This window comes from Adiantum capillus-veneris, chromosome 13 (genome assembly GCF_014529385.1).
Source record: "Adiantum capillus-veneris isolate H3 chromosome 13, ASM1452938v2, whole genome shotgun sequence".
Lineage (NCBI taxonomy): Eukaryota > Viridiplantae > Streptophyta > Polypodiopsida > Polypodiales > Pteridaceae > Adiantum > Adiantum capillus-veneris.
In genome coordinates this window covers 68,158,737-68,180,190 of record NC_140943.1, presented here as the reverse complement: position 1 = coordinate 68,180,190, position 21,454 = coordinate 68,158,737, and the positions used below count along the sequence as shown (strand labels likewise).

The 21,454-nt window shown below is 39.0% G+C and overlaps 1 protein-coding gene across 1 annotated transcript; it reads right to left on the bottom strand.

Annotated features, from left to right (window-relative positions):
• Nucleotides 1-9,789: 9,789 nt before the first annotated feature.
• Nucleotides 9,790-18,417, bottom strand: LOC147444208 (uncharacterized). Its single transcript, XM_086528080.1, has 5 exons — nt 18,284-18,417; nt 18,005-18,190; nt 17,840-17,918; nt 17,640-17,757; nt 9,790-10,092 (listed from the first exon to the last, which is right to left on the bottom strand). The coding sequence occupies exons 1-5, from the start codon at nt 18,399-18,401 to the stop codon at nt 9,790-9,792; spliced, it is 804 nt and encodes a 267-aa protein (XP_086384206.1). The 5' UTR covers nt 18,402-18,417.
• Between the last annotated feature and the right edge of the window lie 3,037 nt (nt 18,418-21,454).

The window sequence follows — 21,454 nt, the reverse complement described above, 5'->3', positions numbered from 1 at the left end:
CTTAGGCCAATCAATGAGATGGCCTATCAACTCAAGTTGCCCAGCCATTGGATCATACACAATGCTTTCCATGTGAGCCTACTAAAGCCTTACAAAGGAGAGCCACCTCAACAACCAACTATTGAAGACCCACGGAGATCGAGGACCAAGAAGAGATGTTGCAGCCCGAGTCCATTCTTCGACATGAAGACAAGGTTCTAAGAGGTGGTAAGACTATACGATGATATCTTATTAAGTTTAAGAATTATCCTTTTGATGATGTTAGATGGATGCAAGGCATACAATTAGAGGATAACCTAAACCTTGTCAATGCTTACAATGCTTCCCTAGAGTAAGCAAATGTACAAACGTTTAAAATGAACAAAGTTTTTGTCTTATAAGACTCTCTTTTTCTTTATTGTGCACATATATTAAGTAGTATGCATGCTTAGATCAAGTTTGCGGAGACGAAGTCTCCCAAACACCAAGTAGAACTTGTCACTCTACTATGGAGGATATGACTAATGTGCAGACATTCTTGCGGCAGCTTAGGCTCTCAAGCACCAAATGGATTAGTCATCCATTCTAGAACAATTTCGTAGGGTAACATAGGGATCCTCTACCCGCTAGAAAAAGGACTAATGAATAGACTATCTTCTCTACCGCATAGTCAAGGACGACTATGATTTCAAGAGAGAGGTAATGTCATAATAACAAATATCTATTTCTCCTAAATGATTTTCTCATGTTAAACTGATCATTTAATATGGGGAAGTGCCAGGGGAGAAAAAGCTAGAATATTGGTTAAGCTGGAAGATCGGCCACAGTAGGGATCCAAAGGAGGGAAAATAGGGATCCAAAGAGGGGGACAACTGCAAAAGAGCAATGTGCAACAATGGGCTTTAAAGACCCTAAGGTTCTGCCCATTAAGACTTCCAAAATGCTAAGGCTCCAAAATTCAAAGGTTGTGTCCAAAGGTCATCACCACGGAAATTGGATGCTTTGTGTGTGTACCAAAAAGGTCTTCACAAATCCTACAAAGGAGGGGGAGAGCCTTGCAAGTAGGGGATGAGAGAGAAACACACACACACACACACACACACACACACACACACACACACACACACACTCACAAACCTCCTTTACACAAAGGGAATGAGGGACACATGTCAGCTCCCTAGCCCAGATGCCCACAAGGTGTACTCAAATCCTATTTGATGGCCATGGAGGTGGACCAATGAGAATTAGGCTAGAGTAAATTTAGTTTAATTAATTTAAAAACACTTAATAAATAACCAATATGAATTAAGCTCTCTATAATACTATTGGACAGTCTCCCAAGGGGTCCAATGAGCATTCAGCAGCCCAATGGCTTGCCTGATTCCTATTGGCCAAGAGACAAAGGGATCCAATGAGAGTTTAGTTGCATTAACTAATTACCTAAAGCTCTCACAAAAGGGAAAGGGGGACACATGTCAAAAGGCTATCACTTATGCTCTTGAAATCCTACTGGCTAAGCCTAAAGACGTCCAATGGGGTGTCAACAAGAGGAACTAGCATGAGGGGTCGACCAAGAGAGAGAGGGGGCTGATTTTCTCAAGGCATCATCTCACACACTCACACACAAGCTCATGTCTAAAGAAAGAAGACTCTCTCTCTCTCTCTCTCTCTCTCTCTCTCTCTCTCTCTCTCTCTTTCTCAAGCTTTAATGGAAATCTTATCACCTACTCCAAGCTTGTGACAAGGGAGGCCTACACCAACAACTCTTGGCTTTGTGATGAAAATCCAACCAAGAGCCAAGCTTCAATGCATGTCCATCTCCTCTACCATGATAATTACTAAGCTATGCTATGCGAATATGAATGATTATGTGAGGAGATGTACAAATTTCTCGTAGGACTACTCCTCTCAATCTACTCTCATTATACCCCGCTAGCTCTCACCATCTTTGAAGGTGTGTGAGGTCTTGGGTCTGAGATCGTGAGAGAATTGATGTTGTGTTTAATAAGTGTTTTGCTTAGTGCTTGAAGCTTCCATCTTCATTGCACTAGCTAGTATTGAAGTAACACAAAGAATTGTATTGTAAAATGTCTCTCTTGATGGGAGAAAGTTATAATACAAAGGCTTTTGGAGGGGGGTCCGGCTCCATGAAATCCGGTTCTCAACTGTTGTCAATAGCTTAATTTCTCTCTTTTGAAGTATTGTTCATGCTATCTAACTATGTTTTATGCCTTTTGTTGCTCTCTCCACCCAAGCACTCTTTGTAGAGTGCACAGGTGATGGAGAAGGTAGGAAAGAAGACTACGCACACACATCGACACACACACACACACACACACACACAATCGTTACCCTGCAGCAGCCATTCAACGAGCTGCTCTTCTCTTCTTCTTCTCTTTGAACTATTATCCAAAGTATATTTACAACATAGAATAGTCAGTGTCCAACCGCCCATAGCACAATGGACATATTCTTTAACATCATATTCTTTAACACTCCCCCTCAAGCTCAGAGTGAGTTTGCATATGATGGATTCCCAATGCTTCACGAAAGTAGCAAAACTTCTCCTTTCCAAGAGCTTTTGTGAATATATCTGCAACTTGATCATTTGTCTTCACATACACCAAATCAATCTCATTTGCCAAAACTTTTTCTCTAATGAAGTGATAATGTACCTCAATGTGTTTAGTGCGAGCATGGTAGACTGGATTCTTTGCCAACATGATGCTGCTAATATTGTCACAATATATAATGACACTGTCAAGATAGTCAAAACCAAAGTCTACCATAAGTACTCTCAACCATGACTCTTCACATGCTGCTAAAGCTGCTCCACGATATTCAGCTTCTGTACTTGATAATGCTGCAATTGATTGCTTCTTGTTAAGTATGGAGCCTGATTTACCCTTGTAATTTTCTGTGGTAAAAGCGCACATTTGTAAGGCCCCCATTATGAGGAGAAGCCATCGTGCGTGAAGGAAAATCACTCACCGGAAACCAAAATTTTCACGGACAAGAATCAGGGGCAACTTTAAAGGCCTGAATATTCTTTTTCGCCGGAATATTATGGCCGGACGGCGGCCGGAAAGTGGTCGGAAAACAACCGGTCGGTTGGCCGGTGGCCGATAGTCAATGGCCGATGGCCGATGGTCGGAAGTCAATGGCCAGTGGCCGGTGGCCGAATTCAAAAGCGGACTTGTCTTCTCAAGGGCGGCCACACATGGGAGGATTGGAGGGTCCGATTTGGACTTATTTGCACAAGGGCGGCTACACATGGCTGTCTCTCATAAGAGAGGGTAGCCCTTTTGGCCTATAAAAGGAGGCCATTTCTACACACATTTCATAGTGTGAAGTTGATGCAACAAGGTGAGTGTGAGGTGGTGAGAGTGAAGCAAGGCTGGAGCTCCATTAAGGGTATAATCCCTTTGTAAACTACTTCTTGTTTTGAAGTACTAAAGCCATTGAGTGGCTGCTTTCCCGTGGACGTAGCCCACATTGGGTGAACCACGTATATCGTGTGTACTCTCTCTCTCTCTCTCTCTCTACTCTATAATCTCGTGTATATAAATCTGTCTCTCTCCATTAAGTAATCTACTCAATTATCTATTTAGCTACGTCTTATTTCCTAACACTTCTTGCTACTCCAACTTATCATACCATTGCCAATGGAAAATGCATAACCACTTGTAGATCTTCTATCCATAAAATCTCCTACCCAATTTGCATCTCTGTAACCATAAAGACAAAGCTTCCCATTCTTTTCATAAAACATTCCATAACTGACAGTGGCTTTCACATATCTCATAATCCGTCTCATTGCATCAAGATGAATTCTACATGGCTTTTGCATGAATTGACTCACAACACCCACTGCATAACTCAAATCTGGCCTTGTTATTGTCAAGTAAATAAGGCTTCCAACCATCTTGCGGTACATAGTGACATCTTCAATGTAATGTCCATCATCAAACAACTTCACATTTTGATCCAGAGGTGTATCAACCGGTTTGCATGCTGTCATTCCATACTTCTCAAGCATATTCAATGCGTATTGTCTTTGTATCATCCAAATTCTTGATAATGTATTTACAATTTCAATTCCCAAGAAATATCTCAACTCACCAAGGTCCTTCATGTTGAATTCTCTCAACAAACTCTTCTTGACATGCAAAATTTTCTCATCATGACTTCCAGTGAGAATCAAGTCATCAACATAGATAACAATAACGACGATCTCTCCATCAACATGCTTCAAAAACAATGAGTGATCAGCAGTAGACTGTTTAAATCCAATCTTCTTCAAGAATCTGGTTATCTTTTCACACCAAGCTCTAGATGCTTGCTTCAAACCATACAATGCTTTCTTCAACTTATACACATAATATGGAAACTCTGGATGTTGATAACCCTCTGGCTGTATCATATAAACTTCTTCTTCCAAGTCACCATTCAAGAATGCATTATCGACATCCATTTGCCGTAACTTCCAACCAAACATACTTGCCATTGCTATCACCAATCTGACTGTTGTCATCTTTGCAACTGGACTAAATGTCTCATCATAATCAAGACCTTTTGTTTGTGCATAACCTTTAGCAACAAGCCTCGCTTTGTATCTTTCCACACTACCATCTGACTTGCACTTGACTTTGTATACCCATTTTGAACCAATTGCTTTCTTTCCACTTGGCAAGCAAACCAAATCCCAAGTGTCATTCTTCACAAGAGCATCCATCTCATATCATCCATAGCTAACTCCCATTCTGATTTTCCAATTGCCTCTTGAAAACATGTAGGCTCTTTATGTTGCACACGTGAAACCATGTATGCATAATGTGTACGCATGTAACCGTTGTATGTCAGTCTATCAACTGGATAACACACCCTCTCTGATCTTCTCAACTGTGGTGCACTCTTCTCTTCAACTCTTGCATATGGGGGTACATATTTCTCAATATGCTTACTCCCAGGTGTCCTCAAATGTGGTAAACCATGCTCTTCATTGAGGATTTCCTCTCCAAAACTCTCTTCAACCACTTTCTTCTTGCCTTTCTCGTCTTGCTTCTTATCTCATAAACGACCACTCCATGGGTTGACACTTCCTGTACTCTCCTCTGCCATATGTGGTCCTGAAATAGTTCTTGTTGATGGTCCTCACTTATCAACAACATGACACACATTCTCTTGCTCTTCATACTCATCTTCTATCATCACTGGCTTTGGTTTATACCATGGTTCATGCTCACAAAATCTGACATCTCTACTGACATAAAATTGTCTTGTCGTAGGATCATAGCACTTGTAACCTTTCTTTTCAACTGGGTAGCCCAAGAATATACACTTCACTGCCTTTGGCTCCATCTTCTTTCTTGCTTCATTTGGCACATGAACATAGCAAACACATCCAAAAACTTTCATGTAGGAAACTGTTGGCTTGATCCCATAAAGTCTCTCATAAGGTGAAATTTCATGAATGGCAGCTGTTGGTGTTCGATTCATAATGTGTACTGTTGTATGAACTGCTTCAGCCCAGTATGTTAATGGCATCTTCATCTCATTCATCATGGCTCTTGCAATCTCTGCTATGACTCTATTCTTTCTCTCAGTAACTCCATTTTGTTGTGGTGTGTATCTGCAAGTAATCTGTCTTCTTATGCCTTGTTCATGCAAGTAATCATCAAAACTGTGTGACATGTACTCTCCCCCTCCATCTGTACGTAGGCATTTAATTTGACAACCATTCTCTTTCTCAACCATAACTTTGAACTCCAAGAATACCTCAAATGCCTCTGACCTTGCCTTTAGAAAGTAAACCCATGTCATTCTGCTGTAATCATCCGTCAATGTGATAAAATATCAACAACCATTTGGCGTAGCATGATCACAAGGTCCCCAAATATCTGAATGAACAATTTCCAAAGGACTTTGGCTAATTCTCCCCCTCTTTGGAAATGGTAAACGAGATTGCTTTCCAAATTGACAAGCTTCACAAACATGATCAAAATTCAATCTGCCAAACTTTGGTAATCCACGTACAATTTGATTTGATTGCATATGCTTTAATCTTCTAAAATTGACATGACCAATCCTCTTATGCCATAACTCTGCCCAATTATCTTGAGTGGCTGATTTGTTTGCATACATACCACTGTGTAAACATGGATCTCCAGCTTCCAATGAGAACAAGCGACCTTTCTTTCTTCCACGTGCCAATATCTTGCCTGGCCTACCTTTGTGAAACTCCTCTATGAAGCAACCATAACGATTAAAACGGACTTGCAACCCTTGATCTGTCATCTGTCCAACTGATGCTAAATTCTTTGTGATTGAAGGCACATATAGAACATCTCCCAATGTGTTGTATGTCCCGTCTTTTTCTAGCAATGGAACTGAACCAACATGTGTAATCCGATGCATAGTATCATCACCTGTAGCGACAAACTCATCCTCTTCTAACTTCTCTTTTCTGTCAAACCATTCACCATGATAAGTCATATGATTTGTAGCACCACTATCTAAATACCAATCATCTGTATGATGTGGCTCAACCATGCTTCCAACAACATGCTCCATAGTAAATAAATGTCCACTCGATCTATTGTCATATATATTTTGATCATGAGGATTGTATCCAGCAAAGTTTCCTCCATGTCTGCCATAACCTCGGCCTCTTCCACCAAGATCACGATTTTGATTTAGCCTTGTGTAACATTCTCTTTCAAAGTGACCATAAATGCCACATCTGTTACAATATCCATCTCTTTGAGGATGTACAAATCGTCCACCTCCACGTCCACAAGTTCGGGCTCTCCCCCTGCCTCTTTGGCTATAATCATTGTAGCTTTGACTTTGTCGGTTTTGCCATTGACCTCTTCCAGCATTGTTTCCACGACCATAGTTTCCTCTTCCACCTCTATTGTTTCCACGAGCTCTAGAGTAAAAAACCTGATCTCTGGAATTGTTATTTGATGTAGAAGGACCTGACTTGCCTAACTTCACCTCTTCTTACAAACAAAGGTTTACTAACTCTTCAAAATTAGGCATGTGTCCTCAAACAGATATAGATGTATCCAATGACTTGTATTCCGGTCCCAAACCATTCAATGTCACTGAAACTAAGTCATCATCTGGAACTTCAACATTAATGCTCGCAAGATCTTCCTGTATTTGCTTTATCTCTGTCACATAATCTGATATGGATCTATTTCCTCGCCATACACAATGTAACCTTTGCTTCAAGTGAACTTTTCATGGTTCTGTATTGGAGCTGTTCATTTTTGCTAGTATCTCCCATGCTTCCTTTGGAGATTGAGCCTTCTTCACATGTGGTATAAAGAAGTCACTAATGCATAGTGAAATCCAATGCATCACTTTCCTTGAATTCTCAATCCACTTCTTGTAAGCTTCTACTCCTGCTTGCCATGTTTTATGTGCTTCAACATTCTCTCTATTTGGTTCCAACCAACATCGGGACACTCTTGTTCACCTGTAATATAATCCCATAAACCTTTGCCCATGATAAAGTTCTCCATCCTGTAAGACCATATGTTGTAGTTCTCTCTGGTCAGCTTCTCTCCAACAATCTGTGTGACTTGAGTTGAACTTTCTGCCATCTTCACTCTCTTAATTGCTTCCAAAGGATTTTGACAAAATTTCGGCAGAGTTTCGTTTGTATTTGGACAATATCTCAAGTGACAATCTCAACCAAAGTGCTCCTAAAGCCTGACAAAAAATCTCTCACTGCCAAGGGAAAATCCACTGACTCACTTTGCCACAGACTGACTTAGTACTATGCATAAATACTCTAAAACAATGTGCACATGGACCTGTATGCAAATGCAATCCATACGCTATCCTGTACCACATATCCATACATCCACCTTCTTCCCATAGTGGTAAACGACGTATGAGGTCTTTCGCGGGGCCAGTCGGGGGTTCGCTCCAGTACCTAATCCACCTTACCAAGGTACCAAAGCTCCCAAGGCAAGGCTTCAAAAAACCTCACTCGACCCTCACAAAGGCTGCAGTTTTCCAAAATACATTGACCGCATATCCATACATAACCACAAAGTACTCAATCTGACAATATAACCGCCTCAACTTCTTCCCACAACCTTTCTTACATAGGCGGCTATCCATAACGGACCCACAACAACCAAACATAATCTTCGATAACACAATATCATGATGCAAAAGCTCTATGTCACTCTCCAAAACCTGTGTAAATGCTGAATTCTTCACCTGTAACCTGTAAATCTACTGCCGAGTGCAAAACTGGACATCTCCTATGCTTGTGTGAGCTGGCTGTTTGCTGCAGAAAATTACAAATTTTGGCAAATCTGAGTACGCCAATGCGTTCGGAACGCCCAAAAACATAAAGATAGACTCCTGGATCACTGTATTCTGAGTTCGGGTGAGAGAGTTATGACCAAAAAACCTCTCTTTTTTGCTGTTTTCCAGAGCTGCGGAAACCTGTGTATTGACTGTAGCTCCTTAAACTGAGCTCTGATACCACTTTGTAGAGTGCGCAGGTGATGGAGAAGGTAGGAAAGAAGACTACGCACACACATCGAGACACACACACACACACAATCGTTACCCTGTAGCAGCCATTCAACGAGCTGCTCTTCTCTTTTTCTTCTCTTTGAACTATTATCCAAAGTATATTTACAACATAGAATAGTCAGTGTCCAGCCGCCCATAGCACAATGGACATATTCTTTAACATCATATTCTTTAACACTCTTGTTATGCTCATTAGAAACCTATTCTAATGAAATGATCACTATGTTCATGTTATTTTCCGCTACACACAAGTTACTAGGCCATTAACTGTTACAATTTTAGAGCATTTTTTGACTATTTTTATACGCTTTACTTTTTGCCAATCCAATTTGAGACCGGCTTATCTAAAATCTCAATTGCTAGGCTTAAACAAACCTTCTCCAAACACTATTGGCAAGGAGATGTCCTATTGCATAGAGAGAGAGGGAGAGAGAGAGAGAGAGAGAGAGAGAGAGAGAGAGAGAGAGAGAGAGAGAGAGAGAGAGAACATTTAACATCACTAAAATAAACAATTGAGTGGAAAAATACTATCTAATGAGTTCTGCGAGGCGGGAGGGGGAGAGAGAGAGAGAGAGAGAGAGAGAGAGAGAGAGAGAGAGAGAGAGAGAGAGAGAGAGAGAGAGAGAGAGAGAGAGAGAGAGAGAACAGTTAACATCACCAAAATAAACAATTGAGTGAAAAATACTATCTAATGAGTGGTCGAAGAGATGGGCTATGGGGGATGCAGCCTTTGGGGCATGGCGAGTGCAGAGAAACGCGAGAAGAAGCAAGAGAAAAAGTTGACACTGTCCAAAGCAATAAGACACGCTATATTCATTAAATTTGATTACATATATAACCACAAACTTGTATCATGCAATCTCCACTAATCCAAAGTGCACTAAATCATGTAACTGCATGTATTATGAGACTTGTTCCCATAGGCTTAGACACCACTGAACCCGGGCTTGCATACCCAACAACCCCCCCCCCCCGCAAGCCCAAACCACTAACAATGGACTCGAGACAGACATACCATGGCAGAGTCCAATCACCTAAAATTATGAGTAGAAGTCCTCCCTTGACTATAGCATAGGTATGTGTGTGTACTTCCCTCAAACAACCATCAGTGTGAGACATACCAAAACTTGACCAAACTAAAAATGGGCGGTCTTACCATTTTTTTTCATGGAAGTGTCGATAACCCGTACAACTATTGATAAATGACTGGGATAAAGGAAACATAAAGACAAACGGGAAAAAAAACTATAGGATGTCACTTTCTACGAGAAGCATAAGTGCTTCACCATCTTCATCACCTTCAACCACATTGATCTGTTGCTTATTCTTTAAAGCATTTGTCCGAAGGATGATTAGTCTTTCCATAGTGGATGCAAGGATTTTTGCTGAAACAATCCTTGTTTTGATAATTGTTGCGTCCACATATCGCACAAGGTTTAGTGCTGGTAGTAGGCCTATTGAAGTTGCAGACCTGGTTGAAGTGCAACCACGAGCTACATATGCAATCGGTACAAAAGAGCTAATTCGTGGTATTCGTTTCTCTTCTTCCTGTAATGAATTAACAATACCATCCAAAGAAGGCAGAGTATCCTTCTCCTTTAAAATAGTGACAATTTGATGAAACTCTACCGGTAGACTATTCAGAAAAATGGCTATAAGATCTTCATTTGGGATAGAGCTTCAACATAAATTAGTTGGGTGTGGATGCTTTTTAGTCTATTAGCTAAGGCTGCAATATTTTCATCATCACGCATTGAAAGAGAATACAACTCGATTTTAAGGCTCATTTTGTAGTATTTGGCTTTAGGACCAAACACTTTCTCTAATTCCATCCAAGCAGCATTTGCAGATTGCATATCATCCAGATAATGAATAAAATCATCTTTGAGAGATGTCAGAATAATACCTAATGCCTGCTCATCCTTGCCTTGTTGCTCAGCAGATAACACTTTGGTAATTGTAGCCGATGTGCCAGCTTCATCAGTTGACAAAGGCTTAACGACGTTCCACATATTTTTCCGCATCAAATAGCCCTTTACTTTAATTTTCCAAGTGTGGAAGCCGGATCCATCAAATTTATTGATCTTTGATGCCATGTTGAATCCTTTCAGAAACCTGATAGACAATTTATGTTATTAGTTGTTGCTGGCTTAACTTTCGGTTGCCTTCGTCTTCATCTGTCTTTGCATGCATGTATTAAGATACTGCAAAAACTGTCAAAATCACTGCAATTGATGAGTTTGAAACGCGCCTTCAAATATTTACGAGCCAATGTACTACTGAGCCAATGTATTTACACCTTGTCGAGTGGAAATACCCGCTTGTGTAAAGACTCAAGACCAAATTGGGTGGCCACTGCAATGTGAAAATCACAATAAAACAAAAAAAGGCGAGTTTTTTGTAGCAGACAAAACAGGGCGATGGCGTGGATGACAGAATTGCTCACAGCGGGTTGTAGGAACCGAGTTGGTTGACAACATATGTCAAAAGTTTGTTCTCATGCCATGTCAAATCTGTTGAGGGTATCTCGGGTTGATGTGTTTTAGGTGATTGCGCCTTCTCTCTCCTCTACTAGTGGCCACTCCCGTGCCGGCGACACAGTCCAAAGCTCTGATACCAAGTGATAGGAGATGGGCTATGGGGGATGTAGCCTTTGGGGCATGGCGAGTGGTGCAAAGAAACAAGAGAGGAAGCGAGAGAAAAAGTCAACACTGTCCAAAGCAATAAGACACACTATATTCATTAAAATTGATTACATATATAACCACAAACTTCTCTCATGCAATCTCCACTAAACCGTGTAGTTGCATGTATTATGGGACTTGTTCCCACAGGCTTTGACACCACTGAACCCGGGCCTCGGGGGGTTCACTATGTGTAAAAATACCATATCACGTGCGTTCAAGACATGTTTGTAAAACCCCTTATCTGTGAATTTTTTTAGGAATATAATGTACCCTTTTCTTTTAAAATCTGTTAGTTCTTTTCAAATTTGAAAAAATAATGCCCTTCTGTATATATATTTCTGTAAATTTCAAGAACTTTAAATACCCTTCTGTTGAGCTGACGTGATAGGTTACATTTTTATTAGGTGACCTCCCCAAGACCCGGGTTTGCATACCCAAGAATGAGTTCTAAGGGGGGGGGGGGGGGGGGGGGGCGGAGAGAGAGAGAGAGAGAGAGAGAGAGAGAGAGAGAGAGAGAAGAAAGAGAAGAAGAAGAAGAAGTACACAAGAGACCTAAAAAATGTGGCCGATGAGTTTTGATTCAAACGCAAGTGCTTACATATTTGCTGATTTTCTCAAGGAGGGAGGTGGGAGTTTTAATATTGTAGAGACAATCATAATGACCACAAAGTTGAGGAGAGAGAGAGAGAGAGAGAGAGAGAGAGAGAGAGAGAGAGAGAGAGAGAGAGAGAGAGAGAGAGAGAGAGAAAGAAAGTGAGAAAGTCATTATCCCTAAAGGTTAGATTGACATATGGGACCAAATACAACATGTAGCATGCTTGAAGGCTTTGGATATAATGGTGACAATTGACAAAATGAATCCATGATGTTTTTTGCAAGAGAAAGAAATGTAGACCATGGGCCGGCGGGCTAAAATGTAAGAAAAGCAAGTTTGATGTGATCAAAAGCTAAACACTTAAGTATGGTATGATGCTCATGCTCTTAAGTTTTTATGGGTCATAATGTGAATATAGAAAGAGGCTCTCCTACTCTACCTCAATGTCCGATCTCACATTTAAGGGAATAGGAGCTAAGCCAAGTGGTTGGTGTGGTGTAGATTGTGTGTAACAGAATAGGCTCAATCATGTATATGGTTGAACATAGTGTGATCTCTCGTCTGATCTCTCAAAGATGAACATGCTTTTGTAATTTTGGGAGAGAGGGAGAGAAAGATCAATGACATGAATTATTTTAGGTCCCACCTCAATTTTGTGTGAAGCCCTCCAGTTTAGCATAATGGCAAAAAATCTTGCAAAAATAAACAATTGAGCAAACTTATTTTTCTTTCATTTCTATCACATTGAAACTGGTATGAAAGTGAACATGAGAAAATAGTGTGCACCTTATCGTTGTAAGATACTTATGCATTGTTATGATTAGGTGACAATGTACATTGCTACCATGCTTGTGCACAAAACATAGATAGAGATGCAAGCAAGTGAGGCATTTAGAGAGCAGTAGATGGAAGGGTCAATCACATTCTTGATATTAAAAGCAAGCCAACTCATCTCTTTGAAACTTGAATCTCTTCTGATGCATTGGAAACTATGAGCCCTATGATCTTTTCACAACTCCACTCTTAGACATCAAAAGTTTTATGATAACACAGTGGAGCAGTTATGGGCCTTTGTCTTTAAAAACTTGATGACTTACCCAATTTGTACTTCTAGACTTGGTGGTAAATAGGAGAGTGGAGTAGATACATTGAATCCAATTGTGTTCCCATTGTTGAAAACAATTCTAAAACCCACTCCATGTTCAAAAATAAATTATGATTACATTGACTTCTCTTAGCTTTCATCTCTTCACACCATGCTAACTTATATGATCTGCATAATCAAGCTTTATAGCATTGTTAGACCAAGATATACCAAAAGAAGGTCTCTCTCTCTCTCTCTCTCTCTCTCTCTCTCTCTCTCTCTCTATCTCTCTCTCTCTCTCTCTCTCTCTCTCTCTCTCTCTCAGACACTTGAAGTTGTTGAGAGCTTTAAGTACCTTGGCCTTGAGGTTCCATCCAATCACAAGTGGCATGAATGTGCTATGCGTTGTTTGGGACCAGGAGAGAGAGCATATTATGCATTTGAGAACATGTGTAATGTGGGAAGCATCAAGTGTTGGGTTCTCAAGAAGGGGTTAATTTTATTTGCGAGTTAATCAATTCGTGTTTTTTTGCTACAGGTGATGCTTTTTCGAGTTTATAGAAGCATGGATTCTAGTCATATGTATGCTCTCTAAGGTGGAGTTGTGGTATGTTAAATAAGTACCGAGGGAAAGAGAGAGAAGAAGGATTAGACAGAGAGAGAAAAACATACTTGTGAAATAGAGATAGGATCGGGGTGTGAGAGTACCGACAACGAGAGAGAGAGAGAGAGAGAGAGAGAGAGTGGGAGATGAGGGGGAGAGAGGAAAGATAGATTCAAAATGAAAAAAGTCCGGCTAAAGTTTGGGCAAGAAGGTTCTCAAGCCGGTTCAAATTATTTCATTTAGTAACTTGGTATAGAATTGTTTATGTGTTGGTTTAATGTATATATTTTATAAATATCCTACAGTTTAATTGAGATGAAAGTGGAGTTAAGTAAAAGTGGAGTTTTGTTGTGAAGAAGGAGGTTGTGTGCACGTTTTCTACTCACATGTGTGTGTGTGTGTGTGTGTGTGTGTGTGTGTGTGTGTGTGTGTGTGAGAGAGAGAGAGAGAGAGAGAGAGAGAGAGAGTGGGAGATGAGGGGGAGAGAGGAAAGATAGGTTCAAAATGAAAAAAGTCCGGCTCAAGTTTGGGCAAGAAGGTTCTCAAGCCGGTTCAAATTATTTCATTTAGTATCTTGGTATAGAATTGTTTATGTGTTGGTTTAATTTATATATTTTATAAATATCCCACATTTTAATTGAGATGAAAGTGGATTTTTGTTGTGAAGAAGGAGGTTGTGTGCACGTTTTCTACTCATGTGTGTGTGTGTGTGTGTGTGTGTGTGTGTGAGAGAGAGAGAGAGAGAGAGAGAGAGAGAGAGTTTTCCTGTTCATATGCGTGTGAAAAGGTTTCAAATCCGGGTCCACAAATAATGTTTTCCGAGCCCTTAGAGAGGCAATTTGTGGTGGTTACTCATTGCACTATTATATGTCTATAGTATTCATAGAAGAATAATAATCATAGTGTTTCCCAAGCCCTTAGAGAGGCAGTTAGTGTTGTCTACTCATTGCACTTTTAGATGCTTATAAATCTTATAGGGGAATAATAATCGTAGTGACAAATCATGCATATTTTATTGCACACCCCACTTTAAAAGTTAGTGGTGGAGTAGTAGACGATTATAATATTCATATTGACAAATCATGCATATATTATTGCACGTTCCAATTTAGCAGTTAGCATATGCTGCGTGGGACCCCTCATGTCACTAACACATGCCACTCTTCCATCACTATCAATGCTTTTTGAGAGCATGGTGCTTTAGCCTATATATAAATGTTACAAGGCAAGCACCATATGCTGCACAAGTGAATCGGAGGTGCTAATCAAGAGAGATTTTTTCATTTTCCCTGTACTTATACAATGCCTATAGGATATGCTAGTACTGGTAATGAGGTAGTTGCAAAAATCCATGAAGAGCTTCACAAACTTCCCCCCAACGCACCCCTTGAAGAAAAGAAGACGTTTACACAAAGAGAGCGTGACACAAACAAGGCGATCCGGATGTTCAACCACCTTAATCGCGCTCGCAACACCGGAGACCAGGAACTCAATGATGGCTTTGAGACAATGCGAGAAGCTCTGGGCAAGTGGGAGACATGGGGGTACATAGATAGCTCTCGAAGGGCCGCTTTATAGGCGGAGATTGACCATTTGCTTGTCTGCAAATGCACAATCAACCTGGTCGACATCTCTGGCTCTAATGTGGTAGAAGATTGAGGCAAGATTTAAATAATTATGCACTAAATAATATAGTTAAATAAATATGCACTAGCACATGATAAATTGTACTAGTGTGATGCAAGTTGTACTGTGTGTGTGTGTGTGTGTGTGTGTGCAGGTTTGATTCCCTACGTAATCATGTAAACAACTTATTTTAATTATATGATGCTTATTTTAACTATATGATGGTGTTCCACTCTTCAGTGCCTTGGCGAGAATAATTCATATGTCTCTGTCTGACTTATTATTATTGAAGTAGCTGTGATACTTTTAATCGGCCTGGTCTACTAACACATCTTCAAGATTTGTCATAATTTAGGGTATTGTTGATATCTTGTAGCTAAACTAAACCGTCAAATGTAACTACAAGCTGTTTGAAAGCCAAAAATGTAAAGAAAATCTATGTGAGTTTTTTATATAATGCAAGAAAAAGATGAGCATGTCTTTAGTATTTACCCTACTTTTAGTAGAATATACTTTCCTGTCCATGTAGGTGTTGTTGCAAACAAGGATGAATGCCTAATAAGCCAATTTGAAACTAGGAATCTAAAAAATATTGATGGTTGTACTTGTTTGGGCGAAGACCTCAAAGTAATGAAACACGCATAGACTCTTGCATATAAAATAGTAATTAAGAACACTTTACTGAGTTGAAGAACTGCATACATACATAAACACACACGTATAAATAACTATATATATTGTATAAACAAGTACTTAAAAACATTTTACCGAGTTGAAGATCTCCTTACGTACATAAACACACACATATAAATAAATAAATAAAAAGATATTATATATATAATATAAATATTATATATAAAACTATATATATTCTTAGACCGACAGTGTAAAGAAATAGTGACAAGCAAATGAAATTTTGACAGCATAACAATGTGAAAAATAAAAATAAAACCATTCCATACTTGCTTCTGTGAAAGCTTGCCTAACTTTTGTTAAGCTTTCCTATTCTATACTTGCTTCCGTGAAGCTTGCCTAACTTTTGTGTATACATGAAACCATGATTATGTTTCTAAACATGAACAAAAAGCATGATTATATTCACAAGCAATCAAAATTTCGACAGCATAACGGCGCGAAAATACAAACAACAAAATTTTTCATTCCATACTTGCTTCCGTGAAGCTTGACTAACTTTTCTGTATACGTGAAATCATGATTATGTTTTCAAACATGAACAAAAAGTATGATGATATTGATAAGCAATCAAAATTTCGGTAGCATAACGGTATGAAAATTCAAACTAAAAAAATTCCCATTCCATACTTGCTTCCGTGCAGCAACGAATGCTCACGGGAAGAAGAAATAACATAAGCAAAAAAGCATATGTTGGTATATTACTTTGGTAAATCCAAAGCTCTCAACAAACTTCTATCTAGTATAATAAATATGAAATCATGGCTGAATTGATAAGGACGATCAACACCAACAACATGTCTTCAGTAATACCAAAAAAGTGGCACCCAAACACCATGGTCACACATCGTTCCATAAAAATCACAAACTAGAAAAAATGATAGATAATACCAATGTTGATGTCAATCAAGGGCAATGTGATCCGGGCTCATATTGTTGCCAATCAGTCTCCTCATCACTATCTGCATCAACTGCTGAAATAGCACGTACACATGGAGCCTTGAAGCGTGAAAGATGTTGATGGAAGACCTCTGGATCACTATCTATGCAGAGACAGTGTCTAGACAACTCAACGCAAACATTGCCCAAGCCACCACATCCAGAAAACATATCAACAATGTAGGTGTGCTCCGCAGTAAATGTCCGCACAAGCCAACTAAAAAAAGCAAAAAATATGCGTATTTTTACTTTATGTAACATAGTCCAATAACGCATAGTAGGAAGCATATATTCTTACCGAAAGAAGTCAAGACTACGCTCGGCGGCACCTCTAAGAGCGTGTCCTCCAATGTACTCTCCGTCGACTCGCTCCACCAGTATTCCGGACTTGGCATCGAAAGAGTTGTTGTCCACGCTCTCTCCATCTCGTCGATCGTAGATAGGACGTTGACCCTTACAATAAAACAATCCTAGCAATAGTGTTTCCACCTACAAATTACAACTAGAATGTGATCAAATTGAAGAAAACTACAAGCATGCTTTTCAATCAACAAATAAATTTACTTACTCTCTCAATCTCAATGGTCTTTCGCACATAACCATCGGGGATCAAAATAAGGATGGTGTGCATCATTTTGAATCCCATCTCGATGGCATGGCTAGACACAATGCCAAAGTGATCAGTGGAGCTTAGGGTGATGTACCACCCATTGTCTGCCACATACTTTGAAGCTATTACGGCCACTTTCTTACTTAATTTTCGAGAGAATTGATTCCATGGAGGGACTTGCATAATACGCATCGTTAATTTAATTAAAGTTCCAAAAATATCATAGACTGTCCATTGTGGTTTTGAAGGATGCATACCTCGTTCTCTGAAAAATTTTCAACTTTAAAGTTTGTTGGAAAATCCGCAAACAAAAGAGAGGCCACTTCATTGCTCTTTTCCCCATCAACATGGGCTGAATGAAGAAAATCCAAGATCCTGCATACGATCAAATAAATGTATTTCAAACATTCACAACACACACCACACATAGTTAGTCTTTCTTTTCACATGTGTTTACCATTTCTCATCATCGAGAGAAATTTTGTAAACATCTAGCATGTTCCCAATAACGTTCACATCACAATCTATGGAAGGCACTGCATAATCAGAAAATAAAATATTTCATCAAGAATTGTTGAGTAGAAAGAAAGTGACAGCTAGATATCTATACAAGCAAGTTTACCTGTGGAGCCTTGAGCACCTTTTTGGTTCTTTTTGGGAGACTTATTGGGCTTCTTGGATCTAACAAAATCCAATCGTTTCTTTATAGAGGAGATTGTACTATTGTTTACTCTTTTCGAAGAGGTGGCTTTCTTGGAAGCTGAGCCAATCTCCTCAATACCATTTTCATTTCTTTCAAGAACGTGCTCTAAAGCAAACAAAAATATATTTCTCACAAACATAATCTAAATAGTATGAGCACTTTAACAATTTTGTAGTTTTTATAAATGCCAAAAATAACCTTTATATAAGTTCCCTTCATCACGTGGGTAGGTGCCTCGAGTGTAATCTAGCCACCAAGGGCAATACTCAATTTCCCAAGCAATCAAACCATAATCTCTCATCCATAGTGGATACATACACTCCTCACAAGAGAGGTCCCTCCAACTTTCAACAACAATTGGCAACTTCTCCAACAAAGTTTGATCGTAAAGCTGAATTAGCCATCTACATAAAATGCAGTTAACTTTATTTGAGCTCCTTTCCTAAGTGACTTATTTATTATACAAACTCTAAGTAAAAAATAGAATGACAACCATAAAGATATCAATTGTATTACCTAAATAATACTCTCCTTGAAGATTCCATAAGCTCTGGAATTTTTTCATCCGACTCTTTTGTGTTGAGCTTACTCCAAAGCTCCACAAAAGCTTTATCAATGTGGTCCCTCAATTGGTGATGAAACCATGCTGCAAAGCCCTCCGGCATTTCTTCAATCATTTTCCCTTTGATCCTCAAGAATTGCTTCAAGATACTTCCCCAATACCACTCTTTACGCAAGTACATTCTAAATTTCATTGCACTAATATAACGCTCAGAAGTAACATCATCTACACGGCAATGCATCAAAGAGTGCAATATTTCCTTTTTCCTATAGAGCAAATAATAAACAAACCATAAATGCATTGATTCATTTGATGATTTCATGTGTATTTTTTATCCAAAAATTATTACCTCTCTGGTGATATTTTAGAAGTTGCCAAAGAGTGGACTTTGTCTCTTGTAAGGCCCACTTGATCCTTTTCTCTTATCCAATTGAAGTTAAATAATAAAGAGAAGAACCCTTGGCCATTGGCGGGGTTGGCAATGGCCAACATCTATGTTATATTAGCACGAGATCAAATCAAATCAATTTTTCAATCAAATATATCAAATTCAAATGACATGTCAACTTACAATTTAGTAGAAATTCAAACATAAACGGGGAGAAGAGAAAGTGTTTACCTTATAAGCTCTTTCTTTGAATATTTTTTCTATTCTTCCTCGAGCAACCATTTCCTTTTCTGGCAGTGAAATCGAGGGATCATTGATCTCTTGCATCTCTTTGATAAGAGACAAGTCAAAGTCTTCCTTTTGTAGAGCAAATGAAAAAAAAGTAAGATTTTACAAAATAATGTCAAGCTTTAGAAATTACATAAAAAGTGTACTTTAAGGCAAAAAAATTTACCTTCCATATGAGCATTGCTAATAAAAGAGCAGGAGCGTTGTACCAACTCCCTTTAGATGCCTTCTTCTCACAAGAAAGCTCTACCTCTATCCATCGAATCCAATCTTGGGGAAAGTCTTTCATTAAAGAATGTTTGCTTGCCACAGCCAGTTTTTGGAACAAGAAGATCTCCTGCCCAAAATTTGTGCTCACAGTGGTTCTACCAATCCTAAACCACAATATCTTAAATTAAATGGCAGTAGAATGACATCAATAAAGTAATAGCAATAACGTTCAAAACAACAAATGTGCTTACTCATTTTGAGAGCGCAAAGCTAGCATAAGCTCCCCCTCTGCACTTCTATCAACAAAGACAAATTGAAAATTCACAGAACAATGTCTCCACTTTATCATTGAAAATTCTACAACAACAAAAAAGAAAATTAGAAAGCATAGAGTAATACAAGTCAACTTTACATTAAACAAAAAAGAAATCACTTACGTGTTTTTATTAAGCACATCCAAGTTTTCAAACGGTGATTACCATCCCAAACGATAAATTTTTTTCCCCTTAAGTCTTCCCACTCAAGGGGAAGGGAATTATCAAAATCATCGCTTATTTCTCGCCAAATAGGCCCCCATTCATCTTTGTCTAAGTCGGAAACATAATGTTGATCATGGCCTGGCTTCTTAAATGACACAAGAAATGGAGCTCCAAGCACACTGTATCCAGACATCTCAAACCTTTTCACCAAGCCCTCAGTGCCTGGACCCACCGCTCTAATGGCTTCATTTTCCATCAATCTACAAAGAGGAATTCGAGGAGTTTCCCCACCTCTCTTTACAATAAAACCCTCTACAATCTCCTCTAATATTCGACCATGAACATCCTTTCCAAATACTGTTGGATGATCGGGAGGTTTAGCAACAATTGTTGTTGCTTCAGACACGCTGTGAGCCACCAATTCACCTTGTGTAGCATGAATATCTATGAACACCTCTTCTTCATGCACATCACTCAATATATCCTCTTCTTCATGCACATCACCCAAAATATCTTTATTTCGATGGACATTGGAAGAAGCAATGGAAGATCGTGCATTGGCCCTATGCCCTGTAGTGCCAGATCTTAATGTGTATCCTACTCCTACAAGCAAAAAACAATAAGAACACAAATAGTTTAGTGAGTATGATGAGACAAAAGAAAAGAAAAAAATAGCTTAATGTATTTGAACTTACTTTGAGAGATACCTGTCCTGCCACGTTTAGATGGTGTACGAGCCATAATCTATTAACCACAAACAACAAAAATCTTCTTAGCAATGACAATACAAATATAAAATTCTAAATTTCGGCAGCATAACGGCGTAAAATGCAAACTAAAAAAAAAAAAACATTCTCAACTTGCTCATGGCAAGGAAAAATACAAATCCACTTTGACATTTGTATACCTCTTCTCTACAACGATCTGTTCTTACATCATTGTAATTGTTACTGTAAGTGTGTATGCAAGTGTGTTAAAGTGTGTGAATGCAAGTGTTTATATGTGTGTGTGTGTGTGTGGATGTATGCATGCTTGTGTGTGTGAATGTAAGTGTAATATGTGTGTGTCTTTATGCATGATTGTGTATGTGTTTGTGCTATGTATGCAAGTGTGTTGATGTTGTGAATGCAAGTGTTTATATATATGTATGTGTGTATGTATGCAAGTGTGTTGATGTTGTGAATGCAAGTGTTTATATATGTGGGTGTATGTATGTATGTATGTGTGTGTATGCAAGTGGATGTGTGCATGATTATGTGTGTGTGAATGTAAGTGTAATATGTGTGTGTATGCAAGTGTGTTGATGTTGTGAATAAAAGTGTTTATATATGTGTATGTGTGTATATGCTTGACAATACAAATATAAAATTCTAAATTTCGGCAGCATAATGGCGTAAAATGCAAATTACAAAAAAAACCATTCTCTTCTTGCTCATGGCAAG

Excerpts from the sequence above, each read along its gene's own strand:
- LOC147444208 (XM_086528080.1), bottom strand. The coding sequence starts at position 18,401 with ATGTATCCACTATGGATGAGAGATTATGGTTTGATTGCTTGGGAAATT. Across the intron at positions 18,191-18,283 it reads TGAAGGGAACTTATATAAAG|AGCACGTTCTTGAAAGAAAT; the intron begins GTTATTTTTGGC and ends TGTTTGCTTTAG. Across the intron at positions 17,758-17,839 it reads TCTCTCGATGATGAGAAATG|GATCTTGGATTTTCTTCATT; the intron begins GTAAACACATGT and ends GATCGTATGCAG.